General features: G+C 49.0%; 2 protein-coding genes across 8 annotated transcripts; one reads left to right on the forward strand and one right to left on the reverse strand.

Annotated features, from left to right (window-relative positions):
* Positions 1 to 1,245: 1,245 nt before the first annotated feature.
* On the reverse strand, positions 1,246 to 9,261 carry NT5C3B (5'-nucleotidase, cytosolic IIIB). Of its 7 annotated transcripts, none has more exons than XM_068530292.1 (9): positions 9,212 to 9,261; positions 8,890 to 8,988; positions 8,241 to 8,310; positions 8,108 to 8,154; positions 5,452 to 5,537; positions 4,797 to 4,886; positions 3,660 to 3,822; positions 2,612 to 2,812; positions 1,246 to 1,742 (listed from the first exon to the last, which is right to left on the reverse strand). In XM_068530292.1, the coding sequence occupies exons 1-9, from the start codon at positions 9,221 to 9,223 to the stop codon at positions 1,608 to 1,610; spliced, it is 903 nt and encodes a 300-aa protein (XP_068386393.1). In that variant the 5' UTR covers positions 9,224 to 9,261; the 3' UTR covers positions 1,246 to 1,607. The 7 variants fall into 7 exon arrangements, with proteins under 7 accessions (XP_068386393.1, XP_068386394.1, XP_068386396.1 ...); XM_068530293.1 differs by having other exon boundaries at positions 1,246 to 1,815; XM_068530294.1 differs by lacking the exon at positions 1,246 to 1,742 and adding an exon at positions 1,776 to 1,878.
* A 541-nt stretch (positions 9,262 to 9,802) lies between these two features.
* Positions 9,803 to 15,511, forward strand: KLHL10 (kelch like family member 10). Its single transcript, XM_068531165.1, has 6 exons — positions 9,803 to 9,891; positions 10,144 to 10,343; positions 12,499 to 12,988; positions 13,847 to 14,464; positions 14,770 to 14,919; positions 15,137 to 15,511. Exons 2-6 carry the CDS (start codon positions 10,150 to 10,152, stop codon positions 15,509 to 15,511), a joined length of 1,827 nt encoding a protein of 608 aa, XP_068387266.1. The 5' UTR covers positions 9,803 to 9,891; positions 10,144 to 10,149.
* The last annotated feature ends 247 nt before the right edge of the window (positions 15,512 to 15,758 follow it).

Consider the following 15,758-nt stretch of genomic DNA (forward strand, 5'->3'; position numbering starts at 1 on the left):
CATGCAAAGCTCAAGGGTTAAATTAAACCACACAGGTCAGATTCCCCTTTCACATAGATCGTTTCTAGTACCACGATGTTCCCACCTCTCCCTGCTCCTGGCCGCCAGCTGTTACCACCTGCCTGGTGCTTCTCCCTCCTGCCAGAAAGAAAGGTAATTGAGTTCAAACCTCTGGTGTCTTGAGGAAGGAGTTGCTTCAGCCACTAATCAGGCCATCTGCCCTCACCTGCCTGGCTGGACTCTGGCCAGTGCGACAGAGGTGACCCAAGCCATCCAAGGGGGCGGGGTGGGGGGGATGCTTGGGAGAGAAAATGACTGACTGGACTCACACCCCAAACTGCCCCCACAAGCACCGAGCTCTTGCCCAAGATCCCCCGAGAGACGGAGCTGCTCCCCATGGTCGCCAGTGACTGATACTCCCTGGTCCCAAAGCACAGAAAGCACCTCGGGGTTGACAGAGGTGACAGCCTCAGATGATAACCACCCTCCCCCAAGCCTAACAGGACAGCCTGAACTAAGTCCGTGTGGAGGCAGCGTGATGCAGAAGAGAAGGCTGGCTCTGGCGGAAACACTGCAACCCCAGCTCGAGCTCCCAGCTCTGGCCTTTGGGCAAAGGACTGGTCCTTTCTAAGTGGACCCATACCTCCTGCAGGATCCCTGTGAGGATGAAAACGGCACCTGCAGCACCTGGGTGCACACAGCTGGCCCTCAGTCAACACTCCCGTCACTTTCTCTGCTGAGCTGCAGACAAACACAACTTACCAGCCACCAGGCAGGCAGACGAGGGAATGAACCTGACTACCTGAGCACCTGCTCCCTTCAGGTCCCGACTCAACCGCCCTTAAGTCATCCATTTCAGTGGCTGTGGAGGAGGAGGAGGGACAGGAGCCAAGGGCACCAGCGAAAATCCACACTCACATGGATCACTTTAGGGACCCATAAAGAGGGGGCTCTGCATACAGGGCCGGCCAGACTCAGCTGATCCCAGCTGAATTTCAAGGTTAACGGCTGCATGAGAATCAAGTCAAACCATTCCAGGTCAGAAACACCCCCTTCCACCCCTGCCTGCCCACCGTGATGCCCAGACACACTAGGCTGTGCTCGCTGTGCTCAGTCTCCTGGGCTAATTCAGGGGTTTTCAAACTGTGTTCCGTGGAGCTCTAGCCGCTTCTCGGAAGTTCCTGCGCCTCCAGAGCCAGGAGGTACAGGCTCTGCCCCGCCCCCACCCCAAACGGAACAGCTCTGTGTTGTCCTTTTTTTATTTTGATCTGTTTCACATATTAGATTTGTTTGAAGAGCAGCTTCCCATGTTAAAAAATACTGGAAAAAAGATTCCCTGGACCAAATGATTCCTAAAGTGCTAACACTGTGAAGGTCCACAGTTCATCTAGAATGGCTTTTGCTGCCCTCCGGGCTGGCAGGGGTCCCTCAAGGCTCCGGAGAACACAAACCACGAAGCCAGGGAAAGGGGGAGGGGCGTGGGCCAGCAGCTCCCAGCCGCCCGGACTCTTCTCTGCAGCACGGGGAGGAGCAGTGCTCAGAGCAGAGTAGCCTTCGGGTGAAGCCCCTCCTCGTCACAGCCCGCGGGGCCTGACCCCGGCCCGCCCTCAGGAGCCCTGCATCTCTGTCCAGTCCCTCTGCAGCAGGATGTGCTGCAGCAGCCCGTTGACCACGTCCAGCGTCTCATCCTTCTCCAGCACGATGTCATACGAGTCCATGTAGCGCTCCCGCCGCTCCTCCACCTGCCCGGGGAGCAGAGACCGAGAGTCCCCCAGCGCCCTGCCCTCCACGTTGCCCACTGTTGCGCACCTGGGGCTGAGGAAGAGGGCATTCAAGCTGCGACTCCCCAGGAGGAGTTCAAGGTTACCGGGACCTGCCCTTTGGAGACACAGATGGCCACGGATGCAGGCTGCCACAATTAACCCTTGGGTCAGTGCCAAAAGGACCGTCACAACGATTAGAAACAAAAAGTATCAGATGTTACCTCTAATCTATCTGGATTGAATCTTCACAAGGCTTCAGCACCTGCTGGCTGAGGGTGAGAACTGGAGGCCTTCTAGCCTGATGCCATACTGTGCCCCTCTGTGACCTTATGTTTTCACCCCTGTCAACCTCTGGTCTGTTCCTATGCTTTCCTGCTCTAAATTATAAACCCACATCCTGAATACCAACATCTCCCATCTCAATCATGCCTTACTGGTATGATTTAGGAGGACTGGTAATCAGCCCAACCACCTTCTAAACTATGTCACCTTGGGCAAGTTACTTAAGCCCCTTGCCTCAGTTTCCTCATTTGTAAACTGGGTATAATAGTCACTACCTCAGAGTATGACTGTACAGATTAACTGGGTTAACGTGCGCGGCACACGGTGAGCACTCGGTAAGTGTGGGCTCTGATGACGTGCTCTGACCTCTGGGTCACGCCGTGTGCTTCGTGCACAGCTGTAACCACTGGGTATTTCTTTTGTTTCCTATGAGACTATGGTTTGTGTCTGACCTCTGTGCCTCTCATACTTCACACAGTGTCTAGCCCACAGAAGGTGTTCAATAAGCACCCGTTAACAGGAATGAAGGAGAAGCCAGCCATGAAGAACCCGGGTCTCCTACCTACCTTGTCATTTAGGAAGCCAATCTTGAGAATGTTCTCCACGCCAGGAACCCCATCAGCCATAGTGAGGTCCCCCATGGAGTCTCCCAGCAGGAGGATGTTGGTTTTGCCCTGAAGCTGCTCGAAGTAACCAGAGTTCTCGCACACGGAGCTGTTCTTGTTGTAGGTGTGTATGAGCTGGCCCTTGAATCCCTTCAGGAAGCCCTAAATAATCAAGACAAGAGACAGACAGAAGGGCTACAGGGACCCATTCAGGACCAGTGTTCCACTGTCTCTGCCACAGAGGAAAGGGAATCCTGAAAGCCACAGATAATGCCAAAACTTCATTGTGATCCAACTAGGGGTCAGCAAGCTAGGGCCCGTGGACTAGATTTGGCCTATTTTTGTAAATTGCTTTGCTGGAACACAGCCAGGCCCATTTGTTTACATCTTGTCTATGGGTGCTTTTTTGTGTGACAGAGTAGTTGTGACAGAGATCATATTGCCCACAAAGCCCGAGATACTTACTACCTGGTCTTTTACAGAAAAAGTTTACAACCCCTGGTTTAAACTAACAGGGATCATCAAATATTGCAATCACCTACTCTGGTGAAAGCATGAAGCCCGTGATACAAGCACTGCCTGGCTACACGTGCGCTAACCTCAGCTGTGGGCCACACCCTAACCACAGGTCAAAGGGATGAAAATTCCAGCCTTGGTTTTAAGGGGAAGAAGTCAGAACACGGGTGAGTCAGAGCAGCCCACCTCTGGCTCAAGAAAAACAAGTCCAAGTCCAAGCCCTTGAGTACCTAGGATGGCACACAAGCCATGACAGTGACACGGGGCCTGGCTGAGCCCTAAACTCGGTCCTCCCTGGCAGAGTCGACTGTCAGCCAAACACCCAAGAGTGGGTCCTTCAAAAGCGACTGTCTTTAGCTGGCACTAATAAATAAATAACTGCTGAGAGCAAAGAAGCCTGCATGTCTTCCCTCTCACCTCTCCCATCAAGGTTAACATTTAGGGTGAAGCACCCTGGCTGGCGGTCCCCACCCCTCTTCCGGCCCCAGCTCACATCTTCATCAAACTCCATGTAGTTAGAGACGATGTGGATGTTCGGGTGGAACACTTTCCTCTGCCGCATGATTTCTTCCAGGATATCCCCAACGCCCGCGGAGAAGATGAAAAGGGGAACGCTGTTCTGGGAGAGGGTGTTGAAGAACGTCTTGTATCCATCTCTGAAGTGACATGAACGGTTCTGAAATGGCATTGCCTCTGCGACTGTTCTTTACTTTCTATTTGGGTTACATCTTTAACATTTTTTTAAAAACATTTTAAATTGAGGTATAAAATACATAGAGTAAATTATTAAAGTGCACTAATCTTAAGTGTTCAGCTCAGTTAATACTTACATACGTTCACACACATGTAGTTACTAACCAGGTCAAGATTCCCTCATGTCCCTTCCCAGTCGATGCCATCGCCCCCATTTTGACTTCACATCACCATTGATTTGCTCTCCCTGTCCCTGAACTTCATATACACCATATAACCACATTTTTAGTTTGTTTGTTTGTTTCTGGATTATTTTGCCTGAGCAAAATACAACCAGGCAGCTATCCTGAGGCAGCTTCACTGGGGAACACCTCCAACCCACCCAGGCACTTACTGGGTCTGCACACGTCTACTCTCCTGGCTTTCCACGAGCTAGCCTCTCTCCCCAATCAGGACACACAATCCTTGAGGGAAGGCACCCGTGTTGACTCCTTCCTCTACGTGCCCTCATCCCTCCTCCAGTAAAGAATGCTCCAGCAGACAGCTGCACTGTGAAGGCCACGGATGATCAAGGGTCCTAGGTCGGCCAACTCCCATGTCTGGATAAAGAACACCAGTCACCACGGGGACCCCGAAAGTCTTTTTACCATTGGGAAAAATGAGCTAGACGCTGTTTGTTCTAGGAGATGGAGCCCTGGTCATATTCATACCACATCCACTACCAGCAGGCAGACCGCATCCTAGGACACACCCAAGGATAGAAAATTCTCTGGCTGTGTCCAGAGAGGAACCTTCTCCACGTCAGCTACTCATGGTGCTAGATCGCTTCTGACTCTCCCAGCAACTGACTCCTCTTCGATCCTTCCCAGCCTCTCTTTTGTGAGCAAACCCATTCCAAACAGTCTGGCAGAAACATTTTCCAGAGCAGGCAGCTCACCTAAGCATTGCGTTGGACTCTCTCACCACCTGGGCTATCTGAAACTTCTGAATCTTCTGCTGGCACAGGAGCTCATGAGCTTTGGTCCACCTGGAAACACACACCCCACAAAACCTCAAATTCAAACCACTAAGTAAAGCGACCTTTCCCATCTCAGGGCCGAGTCCCCTCTGAAGTACTGACAGCGGAGGCCTCATCCTTTTCCCCAGGGCCATTTCCTGAAGGACCCTGCTTGTCCCTAAAGGAAGAGGGTGAGACAGCAACACAGCAGCAACACAAGAGCTGGGCAAGTTGCTGCTGATGTCAAAGCTCTTCTGAATCCCTTCCTCTGTGACCCCACTCTCTGGAGAACTGGGGCTTTGCCCAGTGATACTGGTTTCCTTAGGAGGGTTATTGCCCCAAAGCACTTATTGCCCCAAACTAAGGGGCTTCTAACTCATTCCAAGGATACTTGGTGAGCCCTCTACTCTAGCAGTAGCCACACGTAGCCTGGCTGTATCTGGACAATTTGTTCTAGCAGCTGGGCTTGTGGTCTTCAGTTAAGCATTCAGTAAGGTAAAGGAGCCTGCATCTGACCAAAGCTCAGGAAAAATACGCCCCGGTCCAGACCAAGCATCGTGAGGGCCAGGGGTGTTTCACCACCACCATCACTTACCATTCCACCATGTCAGGTAACTTCTCTTTGATGGTCCGGTGTGGGTCAATCTCAATTGGGTAATAGTGGTGGAGGAGCGCTTTGAGCTGTGACATCCAAATGAAGAGAAAAGCCGTTTAGTCCACATCAAGTTTTCCCCAGCAGAGTCCTACAGTCCAGCATGAGAAAAAAGTCACCTAGAAGATGCAACTTCATGTAAGGGAGTGACTGGAGCTGCAAAGCTGGCCATCCCTCTGCACTCCCACTTAATCAGTAAGAACGGAATTAACGCTGTATTTCCCAAAATGTGGTACATTTTCTCAGGTGGTAGGCAAGATAACTTTGGGGGGGGGGTACATGGATAAAAACACTTTTCATTTTAGTGGTTTGGGATTCATTTTAATGTATGTCAGAAAAAGAAAGAAAACTAGAATAGCACACTCATGCTTTCATAAAGATTGCTTCTTTCGTTTGCAAGTTAATTGCATTCAGATCTTTAAAAGCAGGGTAATTTACACAGATCTGGCAAAAATCATTCAAGTGAACTAGAAGACTGGAGCCTGGGACACAGCACGTTAGGGGATAACTCCATCGCTCTGCCAACGTCAGGTGGACAACCTCATGGGGAGCATCTCTGTGCACCTCCTCTGGCTAAGGTCACCTTCCACATGCCAGGACCTTCCACAATCTAGGGAGGCTGCCTCAGGGATCATGTGTCACACGGGCTCAGGCAGTAACAGGGCCCAATAAAAATGAGAATTGACTAAGTAAAAAATTTTAATTTTAATACGTGCACGGTCTCGGAATATTATGAGATCAAATGGAGTCCCTGACCATCAGTCCAAAAGAGGGTTAAATACAAAGACTGACAAAGACAGAAAGCTCCTAAAATGTGTTAAGATTCTCAATGTTTTCTTGAGTGAGAACATTTTTCTGAAAGTGTAACAGAATTCAACAGAATATAAATTTTTTTTTTTTTTAATTTTATTTTTGGCTGTGTTGGGTCTTCGTTTCTGTGCGAGGGCTTTCTCTAGTTGCAGCAAGCGGGGGCCACTCTTCACCGCGGTGCGCAGGCCTCTCACTATCGCGGCCTCTCTTGTTGCGGAGCACAGGCTCCAGACGCGCAGGCTCAGTAGTTGTGGCTCACGTGCCTAGTTGCTCCGCGGCATGTGGGATCCTCCCAGACCAGGGCTCGAACCCGTGTCCCCTGCATTGGCAGGCAGATTCTCAACCACTGCGCCACCAGGGAAGCCCCCAGGATATAAATTTTTAAAAAGAAAAAAGATTTCTTACATAAATTTTGCTTCATTAATTTCTTCAGGAACCCATCAAAGCCACAAATCTTAATGTTCTCTAGCTTCTTTACCCTAGAGAGGGCATCCAAACCTATTGTCTTATTTGTGGACGTAGCTCTCTGGAAGCTGCTATGATCAGGGATGTGAGGAACCAAAAAAAGTGATCTGCCAAAGGCAATCAGTGGTGGAGCCAGAATCTACCTTAAGCTGCAAGTGGCATCACCAGAGAGACAAGTGTAGAAACAGAAGAGCTATCTATAATTCACTGTCCATCTTTTTTTTTTATTAATTAATTAATTTATTTATTTTTGTTTATGGCTGTGTTGGGTCTTCGTTTCTGTGCTAGGGCTTTCTCTAGTTGCGGCAAGTGGGGGCCACTCTTCATCGCGGTGCGCGGGCCTCTCACTATTGCGGCCTCTCTTGTTGCGGAGCACAGGCTCCAGACGCGCAGGCTCAGTAGTTGTGGCTCACGGGCCCAGTCGCTCCGCGGCATGTGGGATCTTCCCAGACCAGGGCTCGAACCCGTGTCCCCTGCATTGGCAGGCAGATTCTCAACCACTGCGCCACCAGGGAAGCCCCACTGTCCATCTTAATAACCAGTAATCATGACAGAGTATTAGAAGATCTGACCAATATGGCAGACCAACAGACCACTTAGTAACCAATTTGGTGAACTTCATAATCAAGTGGAACTAAATGATATAGCTATTTAGCAGAAAGAGCTCAGCAACCTGCAGAGAAACGAGGGGCTAGCACAGCTCTGCTCTGGCAAAGAGGACACTGATGGGAAGAACACGGAGCAAAGTAAAATGAACTCTAAGGCTACAGGGATCGCTTTACAATATCTGTATGCATCTTATGGAAACGGGAGTTTCATACATAGACATTAATTCAGAAGTCTTTCTTGGTACCTGCTGCCTTACCAAGAACATTTATACTACCAAGGAAAGAGCATAATATAGTGGAAAGAGTTCGGGAACAGAATCAGATCTATGGGAAAACCAAGCTCTGCATCTTGCTGTATGACCTTGGGTAAGTTGCTCAAACCTCTCCAAGCCTCTGTTTTCCCATCTGCTAAATGGAGACAGTAACGATTCTATCCACCTCTCGGAGTTGTGGGAGGGTTAAACAACAAACATCGAAGTCTCCTATTAAGTTCTACAGATAGCAGTAAGCATATTCCAACCATCCATCATCACATGTCTTGGCCAATAAGGAAAAGCTGTCTCAGTGTATTAAAACTAGGTCCACCTGAGCATAACAACAATTTTTTAAAAAATTAAGTCTTCTAAGGTCTCAACCCTGGAATCTTTGGTCCTAACCAAGAACCACTGGAAGTCGTATATGATAGCCATTTCTGAGCAAAGAAGGGAGTAACCCACCTCTTCCCGGCACTCCTCACTGATGATCTTGCTGTTATCCAGAATATCTGCAAAAACACAGAACTCCTTTTACTTGCCCCTTAGAAGCCATCATCCTGTCAAGCCCAATGAAGCAAGCTAGTATGTGACTTACTGTAAGAAGAAGGGCATCGCTTTCCATTATATGCAAACCTGCTCAAGGTCATGTCAAAATCAGAAATGACCTAAAATGCAAAAGAGAGATGAAGCCTAGACAGGCTCCTTCCAGGGTGGCCCTGTGCCAGCCAGGGAGGATGATTATGGAAGTCCAAACAGCTCAGTGCCAGTCTACGGGCAAAGCCTTGGGGGAGTTAGGAAGCGCTGAAGGAAGAACTAATCCTAGTTAGTACCTGTGCTAACCCAGAGAAGACCCAGCCTCTCTGAGGATGGGGGTGGGGACTGCAGAATCAGGACCCGTTCCACTCTTTCAATAGCACCCATCTCAATGCCCTGGTCCTTCCTAAGATGCCCCCACCTTTTGGCCCATCTACACATCTGTGCCTTCTTGGGGAGCCCACCAACCTCGGCCAGTGAGGGCAACAAGACCCGGAGGCCTGGTGTGGGGTGCTTTCTGTCTACAGCACGACCTTACTGAGAAATTTGAAATCTAGGTTTCTGGGCAGGTGGACTCTCCCCCAAGGCAAAACAGTCTTGCCCTCGGACACCTGGCCATTTCTAGGGGATGAAGGCATGCTTGCAGGTGTCCGCAGCAAAGCGGGAAGGCGCACTGGGCAGGTCACATCCCCAGCCCCCCCCCGCGGTACCTGTAAGCGGTCTCCCCCGCCCTTGCGGAGGGCGCCCACGATCTCCTGCACCCGCCCGGGCTGCCGCATCAGAACCGTGGCCTTCATCAGGGTGCTCACCTGTCCCGAGACCCGAGAGAACCGCTGACCCCGGCACCGCGCTGGGCCCAAGGGGAGGCCGGCGAGGCCGGGCCGGGGGCGCGGGGGACGAGCGGGGGCTCCGGCCGGGCCTGGGCGCCTACGGGCCGCAGTGGCACGGCGAGGCCCAGGCGGCCCGGTGGGGGTCTCGGAGCGCCCGTGGGTTCGGGGCCCGCCTCACGCCGGTCTCCTCCTCCCGCCTCACCTCCTCCGCCATGGCGCTCGCCGGCCGGTTGGCGGCGTGGGCACAACGACCGCCCCGCCGCCCCACTGCGCAGGCGTCGCTTCCGCCGGGGGAGGGGGGGGTGGGGGGGGGTGGGGGGTGCGGGTCGCGGGGGGGGGGTGCGGGGGGGAGGCGGGTCGCGGGTGAGGGTGGGGGGACGGGGAACGGGTCCGGGGCTGGGGGGGACGGGGAGTGTCCCAAGAGGCTGGGGTTACGTGGGTGGGTGCCACTCTTTTTAGAACAAAAACCTTAACCGGAATGGACGTTTCCAGGCTTAAGGTTTGCATGACCAAAAGGCCGCAGATGGGAGGGGGTGTGAAGGAGCCATAAGTGAGTTCTGTTGAACATCCAGAAGGTGCTTCCTTCACGGGGCTCGCTCCTCATCACAGAAGATGAGTGACTCAGTCCAGAGGGCAGGAGGGCCCTGGACATCTGGGCCAGAATGAAAACCCATCAGCTTTACTTCTCCCTTCTGCCTCCTCTGACTTGGTTTCCTCGAACTCAGTGTCTCGGGAGCCAAGTGCCAAGCTGCGGAAGAAGGTAGATGGATGCCGCAGAGATGCCAGACTGAGCACCGGAAGTGGGCAGCAGGAGCTAGAGTGAATCAAAAGTCTTACGTGGTGTTGGCGGTCACGTCCTGCTCCTGGTTGGTTGCGGAAGATGTGAGGTGGTCTTCATCCTGAGTGATGCCTTGGGGGAGGGAAGGAAGGAGGACAGGGACAGGAGAGAGTTCCAGAACCTGAGAGCACAATCCTGAGAGTGATCTCACTAAGGGCCCAGGATTCTGGAACTTGGGCTGCCTGCTAGGCCCTTATATGAGAGATGTAGTAGGGAGAAGGAGTGACAGCTGGCTGAAGGGCCCCCACAATCCTCCCCGACACCCTAGGAGAGCAGCCTCTCTCCGCTTGTCCCAGGGTGCCATGGAGATGGAGAGCGCGGTGGCCTCCACATGTTTCCACCAGCCTCACATGGAGAGGAAGATGAGTGCGATGACCTGTGAGATCTTCAACGAGCTTAGACTAGAGGGCAAGCTCTGCGACGTGGTCATCAAGGTCAATGGCTTTGAGTTCAATGCCCACAAGAACATCCTCTGTAGCTGCAGTTCCTACTTTAGGTATAACAGGGTTGCTGGACTAAGCCAAAAGGGGGAACGGGGCTCATTCTGAGACATTTTGGTTCATTTCATATTTCCCGCCCCATTATCTTAAGTTTAGGGACACTGTCAAAGCCCTGGGCTCCTGTAGACTGGCTCCTTTGTCTTCTGAAGAGGCACAGTTAGGGCCAGAGCCTCTTCTGTCTCGTTTTCAACCAGATTTCAACCAACTATTGGTGGGCCAGATGCTTTTTTTCTTTGATTTTCACCCAAACCAAACTTTGGGAAGGTTGGACACCTGTAGTGGATTTCTTGCTTAAACCTAGATGACAATGCCACTTCAGCCACCCCTTAAGCCCCTATCTGAGACTATCTCAAACAGGGTGACAAATTAACAAGGACTGAGAGGGTGGGAAGGGGGATGAGGGGAAAGAACCAAGGAAATATTTTTCAGAAGAAAAAGGGAGTTTGAGCCAAAACTATTGTAACCCAGGAAGTAAAAGACCTAGTTTGTTCATGAGCTGAAAATATTTGAGTACTCAGTTCCAATGAAGATATGATAAGTGCGTGCCACCCGTTGCTAAAAATTCTCATTCATCTAGACCTAGAGCAGGGTATACAAAAAGACCAAATAGTGACTATTTTAAGCTTTGCAGGCTATACAGTCTCTGTCACAACTACTCCACTCTGCCTTTAGTAGGAAAGCAGCCATAGACAATACTAAATGAAAGGGCATGGCTGTGTTCCAATAAAATTATTTATGAATACCGAAATTTGAATTTAATTTCCAGGTGTCACAAAATATTTTTCCCCATTTAAAAATGTAAAAAATATTCTTAGCTCACGTGCAGTACAAAAACAAGAGTTGGGCTGAATTTGGCCGAGAGGCTGTAGGTTTTCAGAACTCTTCTCTAGAGAATTTGATCTCTGAGCCAACATTCCCTTAAACTTCCTAGAAAAAGGAAGGAAAAATATATTAGGGCAGGGACTTCTGTCCTCTGCAACACCTCGAGAAGTACCTAGCTACATAGTAGGGACCCAATAAGTTGTTGTGGAATAGTAGTCATTTTACTCATTCAATAGTTATTTATTGAGTGCCTATTTTGTGACAGGTACTGGAAATAAAACAATGTATAAACATTCCTGCTCTTGTAAAGTTTACCTTCCAGTAGGGAGAACAGGCATTTAATAAATAAAATACATATTAGATCATAAGTGCTAGGGAAAAAGAGGAAGATAGAGAGTGGTCAGTGGTAATTTTAAATAGGATTATCACTTTGCTGACAAAGTGACATTTGAGCAAAGACTTCAAGGGGCTGCGGTCTTGGGAAATAACGGAGATCTTGGGAGAGCCTTCCAGGCAGAGTACAAAGCAAAGTGCAAAGATGAAAGCATCTCTGGTGTATTCAAGGAAAGCAAGGCCAGCAGGGCTGGAGCAAGGTGAGGAGGAAGGCGAGAGGAAATATGGTTAGAGAGGTATTCATGGTCCAGATCCCAGAGGGCTTTTGTAGTCCCTGGTAAGGACTTTGTATTTTACTCTGAGTAACAAGGGAAGTCAGTAGAAGGTTCTGAGTGGAAGAGGAGCATAAACTCATAAGAATCATGCTGGTGTCTGGGATAAGACTATAAACTCTGGAGGTGTCAAAAGCAGAAGCAGAGAGATCAGTTGGGAGGTTTACTCCCAATAATCTAGGCAAGAGCTGGTGGTAGCTCACACCAAGAAGGTAGCAATGAGAGAGGTGAGAAGCGATCGGATTCTGGATATGTGTTGATTGAGTAATACTTGTTTTAAAAGTGTATTTGCTCAAGTTTAATTTCCTTAATTAAGGTAGAATTTGGTGGGCAATGGGCCGAGACAGAAAAAGACCTGGGTCTTACTCCCAGCTGTAGATCCCAGTTTCTCCATCCACAAAATGGGAAAAAGCCTACTTATCATGAAGATAGGAATAAAAGTGACCAAAGTCAAAGTTCTTGGAAAGGTTCTCTTGACCACTGTATAAAACCTACCCTCCTCCCCCCCGCTTCCTCACGCCAATTTATTTCCAATTGACTTATTGTGCACGCTATTTGGAAAATGTCCAAATTTTCCACAACAAGAGAAGGTGGCGGGGGGGAGGGAACATGGCAAACTAGAGAGAAATATTTCAGTGACTGCTAGTTTCTTTCTTTCTTCCAGAGCTTTGTTTACAAGTGGCTGGAACAACACTGAAAAGAAGGTATACAACATCCCTGGCATTTCCCCCGACATGATGAAGCTAATTATCGAATATGCGTACACCCGGACCATCCCCATCACACCAGAGAACGTGGAGAAGCTGCTGGCTGCTGCAGACCAATTTAACATCATGGGTATTGTCAGGGGTTGCTGTGAGTTCCTCAAGTCGGAGCTGTGTTTGGTTAATTGTATCGGCATCTGCAAGTTCACAGACTACTACTACTGCCCCGAACTGAGGCGGAAGGCCTACATGTTCATACTGCACAACTTTGAGGAGATGGTGAAAGTCTCAGCAGAGTTTTTAGAGCTCTCAGTCACTGAACTTCAGGATATCATTGAGAAAGATGAGCTCAACGTCAAGCAAGAAGATGCTGTATTTGAGGCCATTTTAAAATGGATTTCTCATGACCCCCAAAATAGGAAGCAGCATATTTCAGTTTTGCTTCCCAAGGTCGTTTAGTTATTCTTTTGTGGGATGCTTAATTGCTTTTTTTTTTTTTTTTTTGCCCACGCCACATGGCTTGTGGGATCTTAGTTCCACAACCAGGGATCGAACCCATGCCCCTGCAGTGGAAGCTCGGAGTCCTAACCACTGGACTGCCAGAGAATTCCCTTAATTGCTCACTTTTGATTCATTTATCCCAGAGGGATTGTCCCAAGAGCCATACTCAGATGTTTGACAGATTCCAAGGCTGTGGTCATACTTACATATATATGTACATCTATAGAAGGCATCCCCTGCTATTCTCTGGAATTTTGCAATTTTCTCTGCCCTTGGCATTGCTAGTTCCTTCTGCTCCAGTTATATTCTCTTTGACCAAGATTCTCCCTGATAGTGGGGGAAGGAGAGGGCAGGCCTTCAAAAGAATTCTAAAGGGTCTTCCTCTCACCCCTTTCCTTCTGTGAGTTTCCCCAACCAAAATAGGAGTTGACAAGAAACCAGATCATGAGTATTGCACTCAATTGTAGCCATTTGGTGCTAATTCATGTTATTTTACATATAGAGGCATAGATATCCAATTACTGAACAATGACCGCAGCTCTTTCTGGTCTAACAGTCCTGTCCAGGGGCCAAGGAATGGACTAGCTCTGTGACCATTTGAGGTGGCTTCTATCTCGCTCATTCTCAGCATCCAAATGTATACCACCTCCAAAAAACAAATATTTAAACTGTGAGCTGTAAATTACAAAAACAAAACAAAACATGACCCTACTGCATTCAGAGGAGACTGTAAAACTGCGGGCTTAAGGACATGGGTTTTCCAGACACCATACCTCATCTGAATGGCTTTCTGTATTTCCTTCTTAGGTTCGCCTGGCTCTAATGCATGCTGAATACTTCATGAACAATGTTAAGATGAATGACTATGTCAAAGACAGTGAGGAATGCAAGCCAGTCATCATTAATGCACTGAGGGCCATGTATGACCTAAACATGAACGGACCTTCTAATTCTGACTTCACCAACCCACTCACCAGGCCCCGCCTGCCCTATGCCATCCTATTTGCAGTTGGTGGCTGGAGTGGTGGGAGCCCCACCAATGCCATTGAGGCATATGATGCTCGGGCAGACAGATGGCTGAATGTCACTTGTGAGGAAGAGAGTCCTCGTGCCTACCACGGGGCAGCTTATTTGAAAGGCTATGTTTATATCATTGGGGGGTTCGATAGTGTAGACTATTTCAACAGTGTTAAGCGTTTTAACCCAGTCAAGAAAACGTGGCACCAGGTGGCCCCGATGCACTCCAGGCGTTGCTATGTCAGCGTGACAGTCCTCAGTAATTTTATTTACGCCATGGGAGGATTTGATGGCTACGTGCGGCTCAACACTGCTGAACGTTATGAGCCAGAGACCAACCAGTGGACACTCATTGCCCCCATGCATGAACAGAGGAGTGATGCGAGTGCCACAACACTCCATGGAAAGGTAAGACGCCGGGGGAAGGTGGGGTTAGGAGATGTGAAAGCAAACAAGCCTGGAAATAATAGATGGAAAACAGAAGTGGCAGTATTCACTTTGCAATACTAACTCCTGCATCAAATGACTAAGTGGCCCTTTGTAACTATCTTTTCTGATTTTACTTATTAAAAAGCAATGCATGCACATGTGGAAAAAAGAAACTCAGACTGAGGACTGGCATCAGAAGTGTCCCCTGCCCCCAGCCACCACCACATACACACCCTTTCTTTCTACTCCCCGATTTTAATAATCTTGGAACTCTCTTCACACAGGTCTACATATGCGGTGGGTTTAACGGAAATGAATGCCTGTTTACAGCAGAAGTGTACGACGCTGAGAGTAATCAGTGGACAGTCATAGCACCCATGAGAAGCAGGAGGAGTGGAATAGGCGTAATTGCTTATGGAGAACACATATATGCGGTGAGTTTCTTTTGTACAACAAAAATTATAGCCCTAGATTTTCTATTAGCAAATAGGTTTACACTACCACTGGGAAGAATTTGAAAGCTTTTTTCCACGGAAGACAGTGGAAGAGGGAGGTATGAAATCACTGGTCCCCCCCGCTCCCCGAAGAGGGCATCCTCAGCAAACAGAAGCGATGGTTAACAGCCAGCTGTGTTTCCTCTGCTGTCCACAGGTAGGCGGCTTTGACGGGGCTAATCGACTTAGGAGTGCAGAAGCCTACAGCCCAGCGGCTAATACTTGGCGCTCGATCCCCACTATGTTTAATCCTCGTAGCAATTTTGGTATCGAGGTGGTAGACGACCTCTTGTTTGTGGTGGGTGGCTTCAATGGCTTTACCACCACCTTTAATGTTGAGTGCTATGATGAAAAGACTGAAGAGTGGTATGATGCTCATGACATGAGTATATACCGCAGTGCTCTGAGCTGCTGTGTGGTACCAGGGCTGGCCAATGTTGGGGAATACGCAGCTAGACGAGACAACTTCACAGGATTAGCACTGCGTGATGAAGTAAAGTGTTCCGCCTCGACAAGTACCCTACCTGTATGAGCCTCTTCATTTAGCTAATAAAAAGTCTCAGCAATAAGAATTCTTTCTTTTAAATAAATGCAGTGTTTAAACTTGTAAGAGTATTGGAAAGTGTTCAACTTAAGGGAGCCAAGGGTTGCATGACTGAAGGGAATAAGGGGGGGAGGAAGAAAGCAATTATATTCAATGGTGCAGAATTAAAAAGGAAAAATCACAGTGCAAGCCAGCTCTAAAGAAATACATTTATTTAAAACTTACATTGAGATGA

This window comes from Eschrichtius robustus, chromosome 20 (genome assembly GCF_028021215.1).
Source record: "Eschrichtius robustus isolate mEscRob2 chromosome 20, mEscRob2.pri, whole genome shotgun sequence".
NCBI classification, from domain to species: Eukaryota; Metazoa; Chordata; class Mammalia; order Artiodactyla; family Eschrichtiidae; genus Eschrichtius; species Eschrichtius robustus.

What these genes read in the sequence shown, in the direction of transcription:
- NT5C3B (XM_068530292.1), bottom strand. An exon ending in GCGATGCCCTTCTTCTTACA is followed by an intron (nt 8,155 to 8,240) that starts GTAAGTCACATA and finishes GTGTTTTTGCAG; the next exon opens with ATATTCTGGATAACAGCAAG. An exon ending in GAGTCCAACGCAATGCTTAG is followed by an intron (nt 3,823 to 4,796) that starts GTGAGCTGCCTG and finishes ATGTCACTTCAG; the next exon opens with AGATGGATACAAGACGTTCT.
- KLHL10 (XM_068531165.1), top strand. Translation starts at nt 10,150, where the DNA reads ATGGAGATGGAGAGCGCGGTGGCCTCCACATGTTTCCACCAGCCTCAC. An exon ending in AGCTGCAGTTCCTACTTTAG is followed by an intron (nt 10,344 to 12,498) that starts GTATAACAGGGT and finishes TCTTTCTTCCAG; the next exon opens with AGCTTTGTTTACAAGTGGCT. An exon ending in TTTCAGTTTTGCTTCCCAAG is followed by an intron (nt 12,989 to 13,846) that starts GTCGTTTAGTTA and finishes TTTCCTTCTTAG; the next exon opens with GTTCGCCTGGCTCTAATGCA.